Source organism: Papilio xuthus, unplaced genomic scaffold (assembly GCF_000836235.2).
Source record: "Papilio xuthus unplaced genomic scaffold, Pxut_1.1 DF828142.1, whole genome shotgun sequence".
NCBI lineage: Eukaryota > Metazoa > Arthropoda > Insecta > Lepidoptera > Papilionidae > Papilio > Papilio xuthus.
This window is the reverse complement of record NW_013530507.1, coordinates 6510091-6531501: the sequence shown is the minus strand read 5'-3', so window position 1 is coordinate 6531501 and position 21411 is coordinate 6510091. Positions and strand designations below refer to the sequence as shown.

The window sequence follows — 21411 nt, the reverse complement described above, 5'->3', positions numbered from 1 at the left end:
GTCAGATGAGTGCCAGCGGCCTAATTTTAGTCCTCTTCCCTTTCCCACCCGAAGGAAAAGATGGAGAAGGGGAAATAAATTTATTGGAGTGGGAAGCATGGGAGGGCGAAATATTCCCTTCCTGTGGGTCATTTCTCCATCGATTAAAGGTAAGTAACGTATCTGCAATTGCGGATGTTTATGGGCAGCGATCTTTCGCAATTTGGGCGAATTAAGGTCGCCACTTACTCGTTTGACACCTTACATAATTAAAATGGACACGGGCGGTGCAAGATGTTAACAATAATTTGAATGGGTTTGCAGAATAACCTAAATGTAAATCGTTCTTTAATTTAAATAACATGAAAAATAACTATAATGGCATAAAACTATAAAGTAAACCGCAGATTATAATCGGTGTGTATTACTATTAGTGTACTTGTCCCGGTATTTCTTTTTGTAAAATGCATATCAACGGTGATGGAACTGGTGATGGGCGTGGGATTCCGACTGGGGAAGAAATCGTTATCAGTGGAATGTCGGGAAAGTTTCCCGCGTCCAAAAATGTTACGGAGTTCATGGACAATTTGTATCGTAAGGTAAACATGTTGTAATCGTATTAGAGTTTTGAATGCGGAGCCTCAGATCTTTCGTGCTAGTGAAGCAATTTCGATGGTCCTTTTTCAATTCCGACTATTACTTTGCTATCGACTGGTTTATATATTATTAAATACAGGATATAACCCTGAGTTTTGAATATTTTAGATAAATATGGTGATAGAAGTGGAGCCGGATATACAGGACCCTGAGTACCCGAAGCATGGAGGAAAGATTGACGATATAGATAAATTCGATGCAACATTTTTCAAAGTAACGAAAAAGCAATCTTTGAGCCTGAATGCTCAGTGCAGGCAGCTGATGGGCTATGCATATGGCGCTATTTATGATTCGGGTGAGTTGTCTATAATGTGACTTTCAATTCTTATTATTAGCTTATACTCCACCTTTTGTTGTGTATAATGTCTGAAGGCCGTGTTTAGTTCCAACCACATCTTCCAATCACATTACTTTTAGGTGAAGATTTTTTGGGTCCTTCGCAAAAGTTTTCGAAAACTAGACGTTTTTGCTCTAGTAAAATACGCCTTAATTTCACTGGACGGCAATAAAATCCTCCTTTAAATCCTCCTTAAATTTCGTCATAAATTCGGAGGTCTCATTACCCTTAATCCATTTTTGTTAATAGATGGAAATCTCTGTTTAGCAATTTCTCCGATTTATGTCACTTTCTTGTAAATTGTCTGATATCTATCAAACTTCTCAAATAAGTGGGTGGAAAAGTCGGTCCGATTTTATTTTTTTTTGTTTCACCGTTCATATCTCTGATAAATGACAAAAATTATAATTTGCAATAAAGTTGCGTACTGACCGACGTTTCACAGGGAATGTTAAGTAGGTATAACATTGCCTTCTCCATTGCCGTTTAGGTGACTTTGAGCTGCTTTATGGTGACTGCAGTGAAGGATTACTTCTCTGTGCCGTAGGTCATCGAACACTTCCATCTATCACGAACGACATATACACGTCCCTTCAATTTTATTCAGAGAAGTTTATGGCAAAAAGAGAACGTGAAAGAGTCGAACATGGAAATGTTTCCACGTTCGACTTTTGCAAAATTTAATTTTGACAGATAAAGCAATTTTCGAAGATTCCCTGAAATTATTAATTTTAAATGTATTTTTAAGGAATAAATCCTGTTCAAATGCAGGACGAAAAGTTGGGCATATTTATTGCATCGTCTACTCTTGGTGATAAAGATATATTGACAGATAATTGTAATAATATGAAGACAAGTAATAATTTCTTCATAAGTGGGTAAGCAGCTCTTAACATAATATAGTTATACTTTAGAATGTTTATTTACCGGCGTATTAATTAAGAGAGTATTTTTATCATCATAAGCACAGTAATAGTAATATACAAGTAATAAACACATTTTAAGAAATTTAACGATGTGTGTAAAAACAATTCACACTGCCAGCGTGCTTGACTTAAGCCTAGTCACCCCTAGTTTGAGCGAAGGACAAAAAAGTAGAAATAATATGGTTAGAAATATTCAAGCATAATTGTGGGCTTTACTCATCCTTATTAATATAGTAAATGCGAAATCACTCTGTCTGTCTGTCTGTCTGTCCTTCTTCCACGCAAAAACTACAGTACCGATTTAAATGAAATTTGGTACACAGATAGTCTATATCTATAGCCTGGGGAAGGACGTACGTACTTTTTAACGCGAAAAAGAATTGAAAAGCGGTTGAAAGTGAGGGTGGAAATTTGTATGGGAATAACGTCATTTTTTTAGTTAGAAGCTTGAAACTTATTTTTAGGTTTAATTTTGATATAAGTAAATATGACATAAAAAGTTTATAAAAAGGGTGCAAAATAACAATGGGGGAGAAAATTTGTTTTAGAATATGTAAGGTTTATGTGAATGTTTTGTGAAATTTAATTGTTTTTAGGGTTCCGTACCTCATAGGAAAAAAACGGAACCCTTATAGGACCACTTTGTTGTCCGTCCGTCCGTCTGTCAAGACCCTTTTTCTCAAAAACGCGTGAAGGTATCAAGCTGGAATTTATATCAAATGTTCAGGTCTGCGGTCGTTAGGTGCCATGAAAAAATAAAAATTGATAAGCCAACCCAATCAAAAGATACAACCGTTTCTGTCGCAAATTTACGCAAATTTTCGACCTTCGCAAGGGAATCAAAACCTATAGGGTACTTCCCGTGAACTTAGAATTTTGAAATTTGGCACGAAGCAACATCGTAAAGCACAGATAAAGGAAAACCGTAAATTTTTAGTTCCATCATATAAAAAAATATATTTTTTGTAATTTTAATCGCGTAAAAGGGTACTTCCAGTCGACCTAGAATCTTGAAATTTGACACGAAGCAATGTGTATTTTTAGTTCCATCATATAATAAAACATTTTAAATTTTGAACTTAGTAGCCCCCTTCCTGGTAAAGGCGTAAAGGTATTAAATTGAAATTCATATCAAATACTCAAGTCAATAATACCTTTAAGCTGTAACAAAATCGAACTTCTGTATCAACGCTATAAAAAGAAAAACCAATTTAATAGGCGTATTAAACTCGTAACTAATTGCAAGAAAACCAAAACCTAACGGGTACTTCTAGTCTACCTAGATTCTTCAAATTTGGCATGAAGCAAGATGTTATAGCACACATACATTTTTAGTTTAGTTAGAAAGGCACCTATTTTCTTTATTTTTGTGTCTTTATTTGTATTAGAGTTACTACCCAAGGTGTATTAAGGGCTTGGCGTTTCAGATCTCTTCCTTTTCTCGTTTTCTTTATTCTCAATTTTTCTTTTTTCTGTTGTGCTTTTCTTGACAGGTCGTGTGTGATGTAAGTTTTTGCAGGCATTTTCTTTTTGTTTTTAAGAATCTTTTTTTTTTGTAAAGTAGTAGTCTCAATTACAATTGGTCTGATCTTTCCACTCCCCGTTTGTGCTTTTCCAAGTCTGTGCATTCTATTAATATCCCCTTCCTTGAGGGAGACGCCAATGTTGGTTAAGGTAGACGCAACGAGGTTGGACAGCTCGTCATATTTTTCTTCGTTCTTTTCTGGAAGTCCGTGGATTATGATATTATTTCTTCGCGTAGCTGTGTCTAAGTGCTGTAGCTTTTGGTTTAGTTGCTCGACTTCTTTTTTCAACTTTTCGTTTTCTTCTATAACCGGTTTCATTTTTTCGTCAATTTTTTGGAGGACAGCCGAAGTAATATTTTCTGTTAACGTTTTTGTTTGTAGTTGAAGTTGTTCTGTTAGCTTTGCATAAAGAAGTGACAATTCAGGAGTTATTGTAGTTATTGAGATCAGCCTTTGTTATTATGATTTGCTGTTTTTATTTATTTATTCCTTTTTTGTTTTTTTCTTGTTACACTATAAGCCCCTACATTCAAATTAATAATAATAAATTAACAAAAAAGTCGAAAAGAATATTTGCTATTAACATTTTGGCAGGCGCGGAATTGTTTTCCTTGTTGACGGTATGACTGAAAAAACTTTTTGTCCTTTTTGTAATCAACTATTGTTTTTTTCTCCAATTATAATACTGACGAATTGTAAACACTGGTTCCGGCTTAGTTTACTACATAATATAGTGTCTATAAACCAAAAACAACGAAATATAAGTGAATATATTATGATATACACTGAACATATTTAATGTTGTGATTTTTAGTTCTTTCACTGTTTATTTCCGCGAGATAAAATTGTCACCATAAAATAACTGCTTATTTTATCATTTACTAACACTTTTTCACCTTATTATCTACTTTTCGTAATATTATTACACTTTGAATACAGAGGTTATGATTACGCGCCGTATGACAGCTGTCAACTCAAAATAATTAAAATGCTACCCAAAAACAGTGTTACACGTGGACGAATTCGCAGGCACAGCTGATAAGATTATTACCATTTCAGCGTTTTGAACAATGAGATAGGTTACGTTGACCTAAATAGATACAAAAGTGTGTTGGCCGATGCCATAGTACACAGTCAAGTAAACGAGAAAAGCTAAAGTTTTAAAAGCTCGAACGCCAGATGCGTCCCAAAAAACAAGGGAAAAAAGGGATTTTGTTCTGATGCTACTTGGCAAATTTCTTGAGAGTCCCACATATTAATAAAATTGCTTAAACGACCAATTTCAATGATGTCTTAAAATAATAATCTTTATGATCATTAATTCACTATTATTATTTGTTTATACTCTTTCCTGATAAAAATGTGCTTTTATTAAATTTAATATAATATGTCCTTACGTTTCTACTCTTTTACTTACCAGGTCCAGTAAAGCGATGTACCCTAACAGAATATCGTATTGGTTCGATAGCAAGAGCCCTTCTTACTACGTCGACTGCGGATGCGTCGGGTCCATGGCGGTTGTCCACCTCGCCTTCAACAGCATCGTCGCCGGAGAATGCGAGGCGGCTTTGGTCGGTGGATGTAGCCTATGTCTCAGTTCTACCGTAACTCTCAACCTCATCAAGTACGTTAACTGTGGAGTTTTGTCATAGCACTTTACATTACTTTAATAAATTGGCTAATTAAAAAAAAAACAGTTTTATTATAATATATAATAGTATATCTATTTTATATTAGTTTGACAACTGACGCCTATGAAGTATCGAATTAATTGTGTATGAAGATTAATGATGTACTTAATAGACGGTAGTTATAGTGTGTCGTCGCGCACGACGAATAACTGCGAACTATCGTATATCGATCTTGTCATAACATTAATCGAACAAATAGGTATTTTATAAAGTTTCGATCTTATTACAGTTATATATAATATTTGGCTGTGTATTAGTTTCGAAAGAAAATATTTTATTAATTACATTGTGTTTCATAAACAATGATCATGAAATTTACTCAACATATCTAATGAATTGTCATCCTAATCAATCTTAAATAGACTATCTTTCATTATCCTTCATAGCGAGATGAGGTGCATGAAAATATTAGTTCGATTAATATGTATGAATCGATTCTAACTTCAACCATATGTGAATCGAATTCAGTTGCCTTTAAATATCTATGTTTTTCGTTCGTTTTTTTGTAAAATACATGGTGTTAAAATAGAAAACAGTTTACTGACGCAACACTGAAGCGATGTCCGATTGACATGATTACGTAAGCAATTGTGCAGTTCTAATTTCCCACCTGTATTATAAACATAAATAAGTTTGTATTTTTTCAAAGACTGGAAGAAGGTCTTTGGGTATTGAAGAAACCTGTCATTTGAAACCACTTGAATTTCGTAGAAAAGTCCCTAATGCATATCTAAGATTGTTAATATTCATCGTGTTGATGTCTCTTTTAGTGCTGGCTTACTATGCAATGATGGTAAAACTAAATGCTTTGATAAACGAGCAGATGGATACGTGAGGTCTGAAACCATCGGTTTCCTGTTCTTACAGAAAGCTAAGGACGCAAAGAGGTAACAATTTTAACAAAAAACATATAACTTTGGGAAAATTATAAAAGCTAAAAGAACTAAATACTTACAGAATATATGCAGAAATATATCACACAAAATTAGGATATTGTAGTTCACCGTTAAATAACAGGCAAATTGTACGTCACAGTAATTCAAATGACATCATCAAATTCTTAAAGAAATTTTATTCTGAAATCGATGTTTCTCCTCAAGAAGTAGAATATGTGGAAGCAAACGGTATCGGTAAGTTTATATTTTAATAAATAAAAAGAAGACATGAAATTCCTTAAAACAATACATTGACAAATTATACGTTTCTTTTTGAAATAGCTAATGCAGAAGACGATAAAAATGAACTAGAAGCTATCGGTGAGATATTCGGCAACAAAGAGAGGGCAGTCAAAATAGGATGCGTCAAATCTAACATGGGGAACAGTGAATCTGCTTCAGGATTATGTGCTCTTACAAAGGTATATATTATTACTTCTACGCTTTTTCATTTGTACTTTTTATTTCACTTATATACCTAATGGGAATGCAATAAACAACATTCGGAAATCTATTTTTTTTACATCTCTGTCGATTGTTCCCTATTGTTTTCCTCTCTGTTTATAATTTATGCTTATAATATATTTTGTAACATATTGAAAGTGTAAAAGAGATTTAATACAGACACACACACGCAAACACACATGCTCACATACACACAAACACGCACATCATGCTTGTAGCAACAGCAGAAATACAACATGTTGCACTACTACGCACAACACACTAATTTGCTAGCTATGTATATTGTAAAGACGAGGCGCCGGTGTCTGTAACGTAGTTCTTACCATATCAGGCTCCAATAACTTATCGGTGTTAGTTTATATGAGTGTAAACATTTAATAAATCAATAAAAATAAATAATAATAATTATGTGATTTTGTAGGTTTGTTTAGCATACAGGAATGGGGAACTTTCCGGTAACTTACATTACGAAAACCCCCACGATGACGTAGACGCTGTCCGGGATGGAAGAATTGAAGTTGTACATGAAAACACTCCTTTCAAAAGGAGATTTGCTGCCGTGAATAGCTTTTCATATACTGGCCCGATGGCACATGTCCTTTTAAAAGGGCATTACAAAGAAAAGGTTACTTAGGTTTTATTCTTAAAAATTCCTAGTATTGATAAGTATCAGTAAATAAAAAATGATGTTAAGTGAAATTTAATTCAAATTTACTCGTATTATTTTTCAGAATGTCGAGAAATATATAACAAATATACCATACTTGGTAAATGTTTCGAGTAGAACCGAGGATAACGTTGGTAACATGCTTGACATTTTAGCAGCGATGCCCATCGACGCCGAATACATTGGTCTTCTGCACAATATTCATAAAATAGTTACATCAGGACATACCGTACGAGGCTACATCATCCTGGGTAGGTTTTCCTTTTAAAGCTTACACAGAACAGTAATCGATGACAAAATAAATGCTATGATTTTGGTTACAGGTTCTAAATTTGACGGGGAAAATAAGAAAACATGTGTTTTAAGTAAAAGTATTCAACACTACAGAGGAGTCAAGCCTCCAGTTTGCTTTATGTATAGCGGGATGGGATCGCAGTGGTGTAGGATGGGAGCTGATCTCATGAATATACCAATATTTTCAGCAGCTATAGAAAAGTAGCTAGTTCGCTTTTTAACAAGATTGTAATTTAGTGTAACTTTTATTATAATATTCAAATATTTTTATAAATTTTTAGATGTCATAAAGCTCTTGAACCAAAAGGCGTGAACATCACCGATATTTTAACGTCGAAAGATCAAACCATATTCGACGATATAATGAATTGTTTTGTTGGTATCACAGCTGTACAAATTGGTCTGACTGACATTCTACGAGCGTTGGATATTGTTCCTGATTGCATCATTGGTGAGTCACGGTTACTCTGCGTCAAATCTTAGTACAACACTTTTAAAATAGTTATATATTTTATATTAGCTTTATTATAAGCTAATATTACTAAACTTTCTATTATGTATTATAAATGCTCAAGTTTAGATGGATGGATGGATGTTTGTTAGAAGGTATCTCCGGAAGGGTTTAACGGATCCCGTCGAATTTGGCATTGATGTGAAACGTATAGTCTGAAAGAAGACATAAGCCACTAATTCAATATCCTGGAAGCAATCGGACTTTTAAGATTGTATAATTTTTATTTAAACTCGAATTGCACTTGTGATAGTTAAGATGAATAATGAGATTCGGGCAGTGAGTGGTTGTCTTAAAAACGATTGAAAAATGAACTACTTTGTGTTTTCGTTTTTTATTATTCTCTTAGGGCATAGTACTGGCGAGTTGGGCTGCGCGTATGCCGACGATAGCTTGACGCTAGAAGAGACAATCCTGTCGGCGTACTGTCGTGGTCTGGCCTCCAAGAAAATTGAAGTTATACGTGGAGCAATGGCCGCCGTGGGCATGGGATACAATGACGTAATGCAACCTTTTCTTTTTCAAATGAAAATGAATGCATGAGAAAGCGATTCACTTGGTGTTTACAGGACTCAAGCTTTTCACCCACTTTTATTTTATTGTTTACATTAGGTTTATTTCAAAATCTATATCAAAATGTCAAACTGCAAAATATTGTATGTACAAATTACAACAAAGGCTATGCCATTGGCTAACAATTGTTATTACTATGGTATTTTTTTTTAAATTCATCCATTCATTCATTCATCCAGTGGCAAACGAGCAAAATTGCCACCTGAATTTTCCAAAATCATTAATTACAGATGCGTTGCCTACTTTTATTCGACGGATGAGGAGATGGGCTGGGAAGGGGACCAGATTTAGGCCTACAGCACGGACATGTATCAGACAAAACGCGCTATTACTTCCATTTTTACGTCTGTCATCTCTGTGACCGTAGTACTGCACCCGACGAGCCTACCCATTCGCGCAACAGATGTGCTTTTTTCTGGCATCCACCACTGTTGATGCTATAGGCAGTAATATAGTTTCATTTCACGCCGAGCAATGTTTTCCATTCAATCCCAATACAATTTTAATAACTTCAAAATATATATAGCTTATAGGGTTTCGTAAGAGTAGGACCTTTCAATAAAAAAATATTTATTAAAAAATATGCTGTGATTACTGATGTCCTATATAATTAAGATGTGTTTGTTTACTACTACTACTTCGCTTTATTATATTATTATAGAAGTCTACACCATTAGAATGGGAAGAGTACTATAATTGTTCCTATTATAGCATACTGTATTCGTGATGTGAGCCGTTGTTGTTGAACTTCTGTTAAAATTATCTTTTTGATATTTCATATATCACTCATTTGAGTTTGTTTCTTCCAGTTGAAAAGGATCTGTCCTACCGACATAGAGATAGCGTGTCATAACAGCGCTGGATCATCTACTATATCGGGACCTATTGATGCATTGAAAGATTTCGTTGCTTCTTTGAAAAGTCGCGACATTTTTGCAAAAGAAGTTCCTTGTGGCAACATTGCATACCATTCTAAATATGTTGCTGCTATTGGTAAGCATCCATTACTATGTGTCCGCGCGCCGCCGTTGCCATTATATTAAATTCTCCTGTTATTGAACACATTTATTTACACATAAGGGTTGATACTGAACTCGAGTAAAAGAGTCGGAAATACCACATGAATTTATTCGTTGCTTGTAAAATATAGATATGTTTATGCTATTGCTTTTATCAAGCACATTTGAAGAGCTACAATTGTTTCATACAACATTTTTATATAGGTTCTGTTACGAAGAAAACCCGAAAATGTGGTAGTGTATTGACCCAACAGTAGCCTTACTAAAATGTCGACGTTTGTGCCCACTCACTTATTATTTTGACACTGGACTTTGCAACAAAATCACGTCATTCGCGCCGAGGGATTCTAATTAATAATGTCTAAAAGTTCTTAAGTTTAGCCTACAAATGCGAAGATAGCTTAATTGTGCTATCGCATTTTAAGGGATACAACGAACATCTACTTGTCTTCTAATGTAAAATATGCGAACCATCTGCAAACTTAGTGCTTTTTATTAAAAATTAAGGAAATTTTATTTGTACGAAAAAATTAATAAATTTCATAGGAAATCTGTATTATTTTCCTTATATTATTTTTTTGCTATGGTGTTCAATCTATCTCTACCTTCACATTGTTTTCACCATTAATTAAATTGCATCACTATCAGAACTGATCATACATCATGTGGGGTCAGCACAAATGGTTTTCGTCTTTAAAATCGATTCAAAATTCGTTGTTTTCTTTGCCATTGTCTTCTAAATCATATATGTAAACATTTTACACTTACCAGGGCCATTCCTATTTGAGGCTTTAAAAGAGGTAATAAAGCATCCAAGGAAAAGAACCTCTAAATGGTTATCTACCTCGATCTTGCAGAACAGGTGGGATGAAGATATAGCGACATTGTCATCAGCGGAATACTTCACTAATAATCTACTGGTAAATTATGATTTATTTGTAGCTGTTGCTCGGAAAGTAATTTAGCCTTAGTTTTAGTTTTTTAGTATCAGTTTTCATATAAGTCCATTAGTTATTTAAATCTTTTAAGGAGTTTCGGAGTTAAAGTGATTGAAAAAGGATAGTTATTTTAATAAGATCAATTGTAATCAACAATATAATGTGCCATATATGATCTGAGTGATACTATAATAAAAAAAATCTGTCTTGCATTATTAAGAAGAAATATGAATCTTGCAACCTCTACTCCACAGAGTCCAGTATACTTTGAAGAAACAAGTAAGTTGATACCGAACGAAGCTGTGGTTATTGAAATAGCCCCACACGGACTGCTGCAGGCGATAGTGAAGCGATCTCATGAGTCGTGCGAACATGTTCCCTTAACGAGACGTGGACATGAAAACCCAACTAAATTTCTGCTCGATGCTATCGGACGGTATGAAAGTAAATTTTTCAATTAAACCTAACCTGTCTTCACACAATCTTCTTTTTGGTCAACCCACGTTAAACATTCTTCTATTCACATATGATTGTGAGCTTTCAGAGACAGATTTCAGTATATTGCCAAATATTTAAAAGATTTATGAAACGAAAAAGTACGGACACATTGCACTTCGTTGTTTTAAAAGCTATTTCAATTTCAGGTTATATCAAAGTGGTCTGAATCCGCAATTACACATGTTGTATCCTAAAATCGAGTATCCAGTCGCCACTGACACTCCGCTGCTGTCAAATCTTGTAGGCTGGGAGCACAGCGAAAATTGGTACGAACATACTTCACCTCTTTTTTCTATATTTATTATATCTTGGACAGTTCTTAGAATAGATCTTGACATATATTTATATATATACTAGATATTATATGTTCATCAGTATTAATTCATTATGCGTCATAACAACTCTCCATCTTTATTTGGAACTACTTTAAATGTGCACTATTTAATTTCAGGCCAACAATTAAGGTACTAAAGAAAATTCGAAAACAAACTCAAATTTGTAACTATTTGATAACGCTTTATGACGATGATAAAAAATCTATAAATCGTTACACTAGAAATGGTAATTCAAGTTTATAAATTAAATAATTTGGATAAATCTTCTTTTCAAACTCTAACATTTTTTTTAATTCTAGGTGTCAATGTAATTCCAGAAGCTCTACTTTTGGTTCTGACTTGGAAAACTTTAGCTATGGCAAGAAATGTCGATCATAACCAATTGTCGGTTAAGTTCGACAATGTGTACTTTAACCGCGAAGTATCATTTGGAGAAAACAAATTTGTTAAGATAAAAGTTTCTATTAACAAAGGCAATCACAGATTTGAAGTAAGCATCGTTAAATTAGAGGCAGTTGTATTTTTTGGTAGCACAGAGTGATTCTCATGAGATCTAAACTATTTGTTAGAATGATATCGCAAAAAAGGATATTGTACACTACCTTCGATCTCTAGCTAATAATAAACATAATTCTGTAGTAATCTGTAAACCAAAATCTAAAATTTAATTCGAGATTATTACTGAATTAAAAAAAATACAGACAGGTTTTCACTCACTTGATGGAGGAAGGTAATGTTTTCGCGCGTATGTACATATATATGTGGGTCTGTATGTATGTAAGTTTCTTCGTGACGGTCTAGTGCCTGTCACAACTGAACCGATTTTAAAATGTAAATAACACCTATTTCCGGAGTGTCATAGGAGTACAATCAGTAAAAACATTTGTTTACTTTTTTATTAATTAAAAATCGTGACTTATCAATTGATTTGTCAAACGAAAAAAATGGTCATTTTGAATAAACCGTAAAAGATAAGATATAGATAAGCTGCTATATTTTGTTAAAAAAATTTTGACGATCTATAATTCTTTCGTCCCTAATTTTTATGTATATCTTATGCCAACGCGAGCAAAAATATAAAATATGATAGCAATATTTAATGCCTATTATTATATTATTTAGATAACAAATGATGAAATAGTTGTTGCAACTGGACACATAACGGACGACTTTAAATCAGAAAAATGCAACTTAGAGCCAGTGAAGGAAAACTCTGAAGATGATATTTTATTGACATCTGATGAAATATACCGCCTGTTGTATCTTAGAGGATATACATTTAAGTAAGTTTTCTTAGAAAATTATGGGAGGTATAAAAATGACTTGTAATGTCCCTATGTATCCCTTCCACCGTCAAACGTATTTCCGACCCTTCACATCCTTTCCTTATTAGAAAAGGATGGGAATGGAAAGGAGGCTAAAATTAGGCATCCGGAACACACTCATCAGGCGAAACGCGTAATTGCTTCCACTTATCACTATCTAAAAGGCCGGCAACGCATCTGCGGTGCCTCTGGTATTGCTGATGTCTATGGGCATCGTTGAACACTTCGGTGTTCCCGCTGCTCGTTTGCCCCCTTCTGTTCTAAAAAAAAACTTGCCTCCTGCCTATTATGTGGTAGTGGCTTTGCACCGGGCGAGCCGGTCAATTCGTGCAACGAATGTTATTGTTGCTGGCATCTACCGCTGTTAAAGTATTACTAAATACCATCAACCGTCATCTAGTCCTAGCAATATCACGACCCCACAATAGATTGCCATTAATTGTGAGTATTTTGGGAATATTAATATACCTACCCCATGTAAGTGGCACAAGGACAGGGAGATGACTAAATTGGGATTAATTCCACATTTTCTCTGAATAATGTGTTTTACGGCGGCCAGTGCTAGTCCTCTTTCTTTTGCCGTCCATTTAAAATCTTACTTCTTACTATAATCTTACTAATTGCGAATGTTTAGATGAATGCATACCTCCTGGAGATAACTTCAAACGATTCTTTGAAGGTATCTCCGGAACAGCTTTACGGATCTCGATGAAATATGGCATACATTTAGAAAATAGTCTGGAAGAACACATAGGCTACTTTTACTTTAGTTTTTTTTCATTCCGCGGGGACGGAGTCGCAGGCGACAGTTATTTATATATTATATTTCATAAATTTTAAATATTAAACATATTTGTTTAAATTGCAGTAAGGAATTCAAAGCTATTCGCTCTGCAAACTCAACTATTAGCAAAGCTACAGTCGAATGGACTGGAGAATGGATGTCATACATCGATGCACTAATGCAACTTAACATTATGAAACGAAACCACAATGGAATATCTACACCTAAAATGATTCAAGAGTTAGTCATCGATGTCAATGAACACGTTTCGGGTGACTTAAAGGAAAAAGTTCAGCATGAAGCTACAATTTTTGACGTTTATGATACAGTAAGGTTAGTAAACTTGATTAGAAAACCGTAAGAAAATATGTTTAGGAGGAGGTACTGGAAAACTGAGTCCATAAATATCAACTTTATTTTATAACATATATTTATAGTAAAAAATTTTGGCTTTATATCAGTTATTGTGCACTATATAAAGCATTGGTTCTGAGTTCCAGATTATATATTAATTTCCACAAGTGGCTTATCTGGTGGCTATTTTCAGATGCGGTGGTGTGACTATTAAAAATATGCTATTTTCTGACAGAACTGTAACTCGCACGAAAGTGTCTAGTATTTTATTAACTGAAAAAAACTGGTCCCTCGCTATAGGAGATAATATTGTATCGGTAAGTTAAAAGAAATATTAGTATTAGAAAACAACTATTAGAGCAATATTGTGATATAAGTAATAATTTAAAATAAAGTTAAAAACGTTTCTAATTAAGAAAGATGACTACGCATTGGAAGAGTTCCTACATATATAAAATAAATAGGCCATATTTCTGTCAATAACCACAGTACATACACCACCACACATTAATTTAGTAAATTTGTTATATTATTAAGAATATTTATGAAATTATTAAGAAGAATATGTAACACGCCTGAAAAAGGCATAAATGTGCAAATAAATAAATTTATTAAACGAATAAGTGATAAGTGAATATTGTTAATATTAAACAGTAAATATTAATTGCCTTAAAAATTTACGATGAAAATAAAACCAAATAAAGCGTTTCCTTTGATCAGGATCGTTGCGGAGATTGTAACTACACGCATGTTTCTGCAAGCAACAGAGCTGAAGAATTTAAAGTAACATTGAAAACGCCGAATGATTTTGAGAGTGTCAGTCTTGAGCAAATTGCTACTCCGAAATCCCTTCCCAATAAGACTATAAAGGTAAGTTCTTGGATTTTATAGCGTAATTAAAAAATAAGTTATCGCAAGTGATATTTTTAATATACATATAGGTCTATTACGCCGGAGTATCACAAAGAGATTGCCAACAATCTATTTTCGGAAATAATTATGTCAGTTTGGATTTGGGTATGGACTTCAGCGGGAAAGATGTCAAGTAAGATGTTACATATAGACACTTCAATTTTATTCTTATATATTAATATTAATTTATATTATATTTTTTGTATTTTCTGTTTGTCAGCGGCGAGCAGGTGATGGGGTTGTTGGCGAAGGGAGCGCTGTCGAGCGTCGTGGTTCCAGACCCCGAGCTGGTGTGGCCTGTACCGTGCCACTGGAGCTTGCAGGAGGCTGCCACCGTGCCCTTGGCCTATGTGCATGCTTTCTATATAGTCAGTATCTATTTTGTTCCTTATGAGCGTCTTTTACAAGAATACTTTTAATGTGACTCCCGCTGGGCAAGAATAGATGTTCACTCATTCATATTACGTTTGGCGTTTCTGTTCAGCTCAGTAAAGCAAAGTTGATAAGTGGAGATCGAGTGTTGGTCATCGGCGGGGCGGGGACGTTGGGCCTGGCCCTCATTTCTGTTTGCTTGTCGCTGGGCTACGTCGTCTATACAACTGTCAGCACTTTGCGTAAGAAAGAAGCCTTGCTCAAGCTATACCCAAATCTTAAAGGTATGGAGAAATTTATATATATTGACTATACAATCTATTGGAAATTGAAATATCCCAGTAAATACGATACAATACGATTACATACGAATACGATTGAAGCTGAGTAATTCAATGTTTACTGTTCGCTACTGGAATTAGTAGTTTTATTAGATGTGATGATTATGTTATTATTACGTTATTAACATTAAGCATATTTATTTATACATAACAGATTAATATTATTTATTTTTCAGAAAACGATATAATATGTGAGGTGAATGATGAAATTTTATATGATCGTATCGTGATACAAACTGACAATCGGCTGTGCAAAGTAGTTGTAAGTTGCGCATCTGGCAGATTACGTGAGGCGAGTTCTTGTTTTTAGCTATCTCTTAGTGGATATTTCAGCCGTAGAGCCTATCGTTTTGATACGTTAGATGAAATATGTGTTGAAAATAAAGTGTGTATCTTTTAAGGTCAATAAAGGATTAAAGAAACAGTTTTTCACTGCAATAACCCCAGTGAGTTATTATTAGCCTTCAATTTGCATCTTATAACTTTGGTTACTTTAACTGCAGGTAGCAATGAAATGCGTTGGTTCTTTAGGAACGTTTTTGGATGTCAATCATCATGACGTGGAATTAAACAAATCTTTTGGGATGAGCTATATGTGGCAAAGCAGGAATTATACATTTGTCAATTTATCCAGTTTATTTGAGAGAAACATTAAGGCGGAGAAACAGGTATTCGACATCCATTTAAATAATAGTAAAAAACGTCGGTAAGGCCGCAAATTGATTAGTTCATCTAACTTGGAGTTTTATTTGTCGCATACAGCATGCGAGCAATCCCCGTATGCTGTAAAACGACAAATGAAAGTGATCAGACGATGTAATGTAAGCGTTGTGCATGGACTTAGTTGACGAGAATAATGCGCGGTAGGGAATGGTAAGGACTAACTGCCCTTATCTCTACGGAGAGTCGGTCCAGTATGTGCTACTCCTCCAGACATCACTATCAGCCGGCATATCTGAAAAAAATAGCAACGGATTTACATAATTTTTTTTTCAATTTCATTGTAGGCAATTAAATTCGTGCTCGCCAAAGGTATTGCCAATGGGGTTGTGAAGCCATTACCTTCAATAACGTATGACATTGAAAAAGTGCCAAGGGCACTTAAAATGCTCTCATCAAAGAATAACATAGGAAGAGTTTTAATAAAAATGGACACGCTTCCTAAAAACAACATAATTCCTCGGTAAGCATATGTACAGAGGAACATTTATTTCATTCACTGGGATCTGTGCTAAAATTTTATGAGAAACAAAATGATTTGATGATTTCAGAATCACTTGCTCTTCGACAGCAACATATCTAATTGTTTGCGCAGAAGATGTTCTTAGTTTGGAATTAATAGAACTTTTAATTTGTCGCGGTGCCAGAAACATTACAATTATTTGGAATGGATCTGCAACTGCTTACTTATTGTACAAAATAAGGTGAGTTTATCCATCTATGCATTATTTGTTTCGAACTTTAAACTTTCCGCGGACGAAGTCTTGGGAAAAAGTTAGTAAATGTATCAACTCCTTACAGATATTTCAAAAAATCTCATACATCAGTAAATATAGTTTTTAAAAATGTAATAAATGATCAGGAATGTACTAAGGCTGTAAAGGAAGCTGGCGGTTCACTCGATGGCGTATTCTTTGTTGTTGGCAAAAATGAAAAACATTCTGATGATTTATCAGAAGAGCAAATACTTTTGGCAAGAAAAAAAATTCTCCTGTCAACTATTGCAAGCTTGGACTTTGCTACACGATCTCTTTGCAAGAATTTAAGGTATGCCATAAAATTATTCTATTCGGGTTAAAGTAATTTGATTGTAAAAATAATGAAATGAAAATTGTTTTAGATACTTCGTTATCGTGAGTGAATTGTCCCGGAATATTTATGATACAAAAATTTATTTAGAAGCTGAAAAAATATGTAAGGAGCGTCAAGCTGTTGGTCTTCCGGGATTGACTTTTGTAACTGAAATGTCAAATGAGGTAGATAAATCGTTTTACCAATTTATGGTGCATACTCGTACATTGAATTACTCTTGCTTATACACAAATTATCTCTTCATTTACAGTTGTCTAAATACTTTGACTCGAACAACGATATTTTAGCTGAAACAATACCTGAGGTGCTCAATACATTGGAAAGAAGTTTGTATATTAATTACCATTACATTAAGGCTGTACTAGAGCCTTGCAGCGATACATGTTCTCTGGCAACTGGACGAAATGACATTGGTAAAAGCAAATACTTCTTTAAATATGGTTTTATTAAAATTTCATCAATTTTATCAGAAAAGACTTAAGACAATAATTCCACTAATTCCACTTTCAATAATCGTAAACTTTATTTTCTATTCCATAACTATGTTACTATTATTAATAACTTAAGTACTTGTATCGACAATTTTACTTTTATGAGATGTACAATATGCATGCATGTGTGTTTAACATGAGACAATTGTAATAATATTAATCTATAATATATTTTTTAATACTTTTTACAGATCCCAACACCACGGTCGTTGCATTTAAAACAGTTAACGAAAATGAAAGAAGAGAAAAAGGGAAGGATATTTCTGAGTTCAGGTATGATATTACTCGTGTGGTGTTTGTGAATATCACACCTTTCGATAATGATTAACTAGGTTTCAAATTTGATCTTGGAACTGTAAAAGCTAAAGTTACTCCTTGACATAAAAAAATCTCTCTGAGACTTCGTTATATTTTTACTTTAATCTTGAATTGAGAATGACTAACTTCATCTTCAAAACATGTACATTATTCGCTAATTTCTTATAATATTTCTGATTTAAAAGTAACAATGGCGCTTTATATTTCAGTTTCACTAACGGCAATGGAGATTCTATGTCGGAACAAAGCAATGGATTCCGTGTATTTTATTCTTATATTGAGTCTGACGTCAATGAAATCACGGGTCATCCTCTAGTTAGGATGTCCACCAAAGCCTATCAATATTTCGAGGTATGGTATCAAAATTGGCAAATAGTCGTATAAGGTTATACGTGAAGAGAGAAGAAAAAGTTATACAAAGCACATGATTCAATGTTGATATTTTTGATAACAGGACAAATTTGAAATAGATCCAAGTGTGACGCATCTGATACTTATACCTGGCTTCGAAGGTCATCACAGAATATTCGAGGATCTCTGCGAGCCGTTGAAGATAAGAGCCGCCACTATGAAATTGGACACAGATTTAAACAGTTCCAGTATTCAAGAAATGGCGTTGAATATATACAAGGTTATCATTGCTATAACATTAAATGTTATCAACATAAACATTTCTATTTTATTTCTATTTGTTTGTACTTAAAACTTTTTAATAAGGGAATAAAATAATAAATGTGTATTTTTCAGATACTGTCAAGGAAACTACACTTTAATAAGAAGTTTTATTTGTTGGGATATTCTTTTGGTGTGAACGTGGCCCTGGAATTGGCAGCTTTAATAGAGCAACAAGGTATTGTGTTACATTATTATTTCCTGCTAAGATTTTGTAATAAAACTTTGTGGCAATATTTTATTAAATATTGAATGATGCAGGTGAGCGCGGTATCGTCTACTGCTTGGACAGCAGCCCTGATGCCCTGAAGCATCTGATGAAGACTTATGCCGGTGATTTATCGAATGCCAATCTGCAAAATGTAGTCGCCGCTCGTATGTTTCATCTGACGACTGGATTAAATAGTGAAGAGTTTATGAAGGAATTGGAGACTATTGACAGCTGGGACAAGAAGATTGACATATTCATTCGACGTGTTAAAAAACTAGTTCCGTATTCACATGATTATATGAGATCTTTGTTAGAAACGACATATGATAGATTTGTATTAGCGAGGGAATATCAACCGAATCTTAAATTAAATTCTGAACTGATTCTTATAAAGTCAACTGCTTCTGCCGAATTCGTTAATCTACCTGACGATTATAATTTGGGAAAGTACTCGGAGAGACCCGTCAAAGTTTATAATATTGACGGGGACCATGCCTCGGCCCCGTACGATGTTAGAGTACCAACTATTATAAATGACTCCCTTGAAACAAAACTGTTGGATGAATTTAATAAGACAAACTCATGTCAGACGTATTTGTTTTATGAATGATTTTCTATACATGCTAAGTATGTGTCAGTGCGGTGCATAACATTTTCATTGTATTTGGTTAATATTTCTTATTTAATTTTTAATATTGTTTATTTAAAAATTGTGGTTTTGGACATATGAAAGTAATTAAAATAAATTATTATTGTTGAATCAGAGGTTTTATTTATGCTTAATAGGTTAATAGTTATACTAATAACTATGTACTATTATTCAACTATAGCAAAATATGCAAACTATGAGGTAGCCTGCTCCGAAGTGGGTAATGTTAATGTTATTGTTATACAAATGACAGTAACATCGTAACATACAACAGTTTGCAGCAGCATTAGCTACACTACTACCTCACGAATGACCCGTTCGACCGGCGCAATACTATGATCACACAACGGAATGCGTTACATGGAAGAAATTAATCACGCGTTTTGTCTGATCAGTGTATGTATATAACTAGCGGCGGCCCAGTTATAATAGGAAAAGCCGAAAGTGGTTGACTTGGGGGATTGACACGTTATTGATGCGTCTTTCTTTTTGATAAAAGAATTGAATTTTTAACTTCTTTTTTACTCGACTGACAAAGTGCATTGTTTTAGCAAATATGTAAGTTTGTCTTTAAATTCTGTTGTGCCGGCCTGTAGCCTAAACAACTGGACCGATTTTGTCGAGTGAGGTGTCATAACAAGTCAGCTGTTGACCCTTGGACCGTTAATTAGACCGTTCATTTAAGTCCGTAAGCTCGACTCTGCTATATAACGACTGAGTTATTGTCCAATGAAATTGGGCCCTTGCTTGACAGCCTACTGAGGCTAGATAAATTTTGTTCAATACACAAAATTCATTAAGTTTCAAAATCAATAGGGATAAAACAAAAATATGAAATGAATTCCTCAAAATAATGCATTGGACCTTTAACTCGTTTAATTCAGGTTAAAAGGTTATTGACGTCGACGTAAAATTAAATATCACAAACTCCTTTGTAGTATAATTTCTTTAACAGAGATTCTCAAACTTTTTACAAATCGAAAACGCCTTTGAAAATTCACTAGTATCAGTAAAACCTCTGCTTTTAGATTTCTTCTTCAGCCTGTGAACCCTTAACTTTCTTTACCGTCATCGAACCCCCCTGACGAGCTGCCGTCAACCCGTCACTCGGACCACTGGGCAAAAATATCAATGTCTTCAGTATTACTGCATCGCCAGCAGGGAAGAGGGCGCACTTCTTGGGTCCCATACGTTTCTTGTAACTTGTTTGTCACATATTTTTTTTATTCAACATAAGGCTTTTATTCATCGAAAATACAGTTCACGCATCGAAAATACATTAAACCATGCGGACGTGCGTTTGGTATGAGTTTCTCTATTTTTTGTTCACTTCAGATTCATTTGCTAATTGGACAATTTAGACTCCAAAGTCTCGTCTGACGACTGGCATGGACAATTTAACATTGTGTGCACGGAGCGCGTGCTACGCGATGCTAGTGGCGCGAGGATACAATTTAGTTTCGAAGATTAACATTGCCTAGTGAACGAAGGGACTAAGACACAAAGTATAATATGTGTGTACACCTGTTGCTATGACAAGTTATTGAGAGCATAGCGTCTAATGAATTTACCCCTGAATTAAAAACATTCGTCACTCTGTTCATTTATTTTAGAGCTTCTTCCTATAAATCCCATTAAAATCGAAATCGGTACAGCCGTTTGTGAGATAGCTGAAGCAACCGCGATTTGCGGATAGATAGACAGAAAACATTTTTAAAAATTGTTTCCATCATATATATTTGCATTTTTTTTAAAATTGTATATACATATGCTTTGATTGTATTCAGTTTCACTTATGGTTATGATGATTAATTATAAA

General features: G+C 34.3%; 1 protein-coding gene across 1 annotated transcript; it reads left to right on the top strand.

The window, feature by feature from the left end:
- The first annotated feature begins 372 nt into the window (after positions 1 to 372).
- LOC106114262 (fatty acid synthase-like) lies at positions 373 to 19661 on the top strand. The gene is made up of 37 exons (XM_013307388.1): positions 373 to 578; positions 745 to 931; positions 1722 to 1851; positions 4846 to 5049; positions 5887 to 6003; positions 6074 to 6246; positions 6334 to 6473; positions 6938 to 7141; positions 7248 to 7434; positions 7507 to 7678; positions 7759 to 7928; positions 8338 to 8489; positions 9371 to 9554; positions 10352 to 10500; positions 10773 to 10954; positions 11163 to 11282; positions 11468 to 11577; positions 11651 to 11841; positions 12474 to 12634; positions 13545 to 13793; positions 14008 to 14131; positions 14535 to 14684; positions 14756 to 14859; positions 14947 to 15094; positions 15211 to 15382; positions 15616 to 15731; positions 15943 to 16107; positions 16447 to 16622; positions 16711 to 16863; positions 16961 to 17206; positions 17280 to 17415; positions 17502 to 17664; positions 17934 to 18015; positions 18270 to 18411; positions 18515 to 18691; positions 18808 to 18910; positions 18994 to 19661. The coding sequence occupies exons 1-37, from the start codon at positions 444 to 446 to the stop codon at positions 19551 to 19553; spliced, it is 6234 nt and encodes a 2077-aa protein (XP_013162842.1). The 5' UTR covers positions 373 to 443; the 3' UTR covers positions 19554 to 19661.
- Positions 19662 to 21411: the final 1750 nt, after the last annotated feature.

What these genes read in the sequence shown, in the direction of transcription:
- LOC106114262 (XM_013307388.1), top strand. Translation starts at nt 444, where the DNA reads ATGCATATCAACGGTGATGGAACTGGTGATGGGCGTGGGATTCCGACT. An exon ending in TTCCCAATAAGACTATAAAG is followed by an intron (nt 14,685 to 14,755) that starts GTAAGTTCTTGG and finishes ATATACATATAG; the next exon opens with GTCTATTACGCCGGAGTATC. An exon ending in ATGTGCATGCTTTCTATATA is followed by an intron (nt 15,095 to 15,210) that starts GTCAGTATCTAT and finishes GTTTCTGTTCAG; the next exon opens with CTCAGTAAAGCAAAGTTGAT.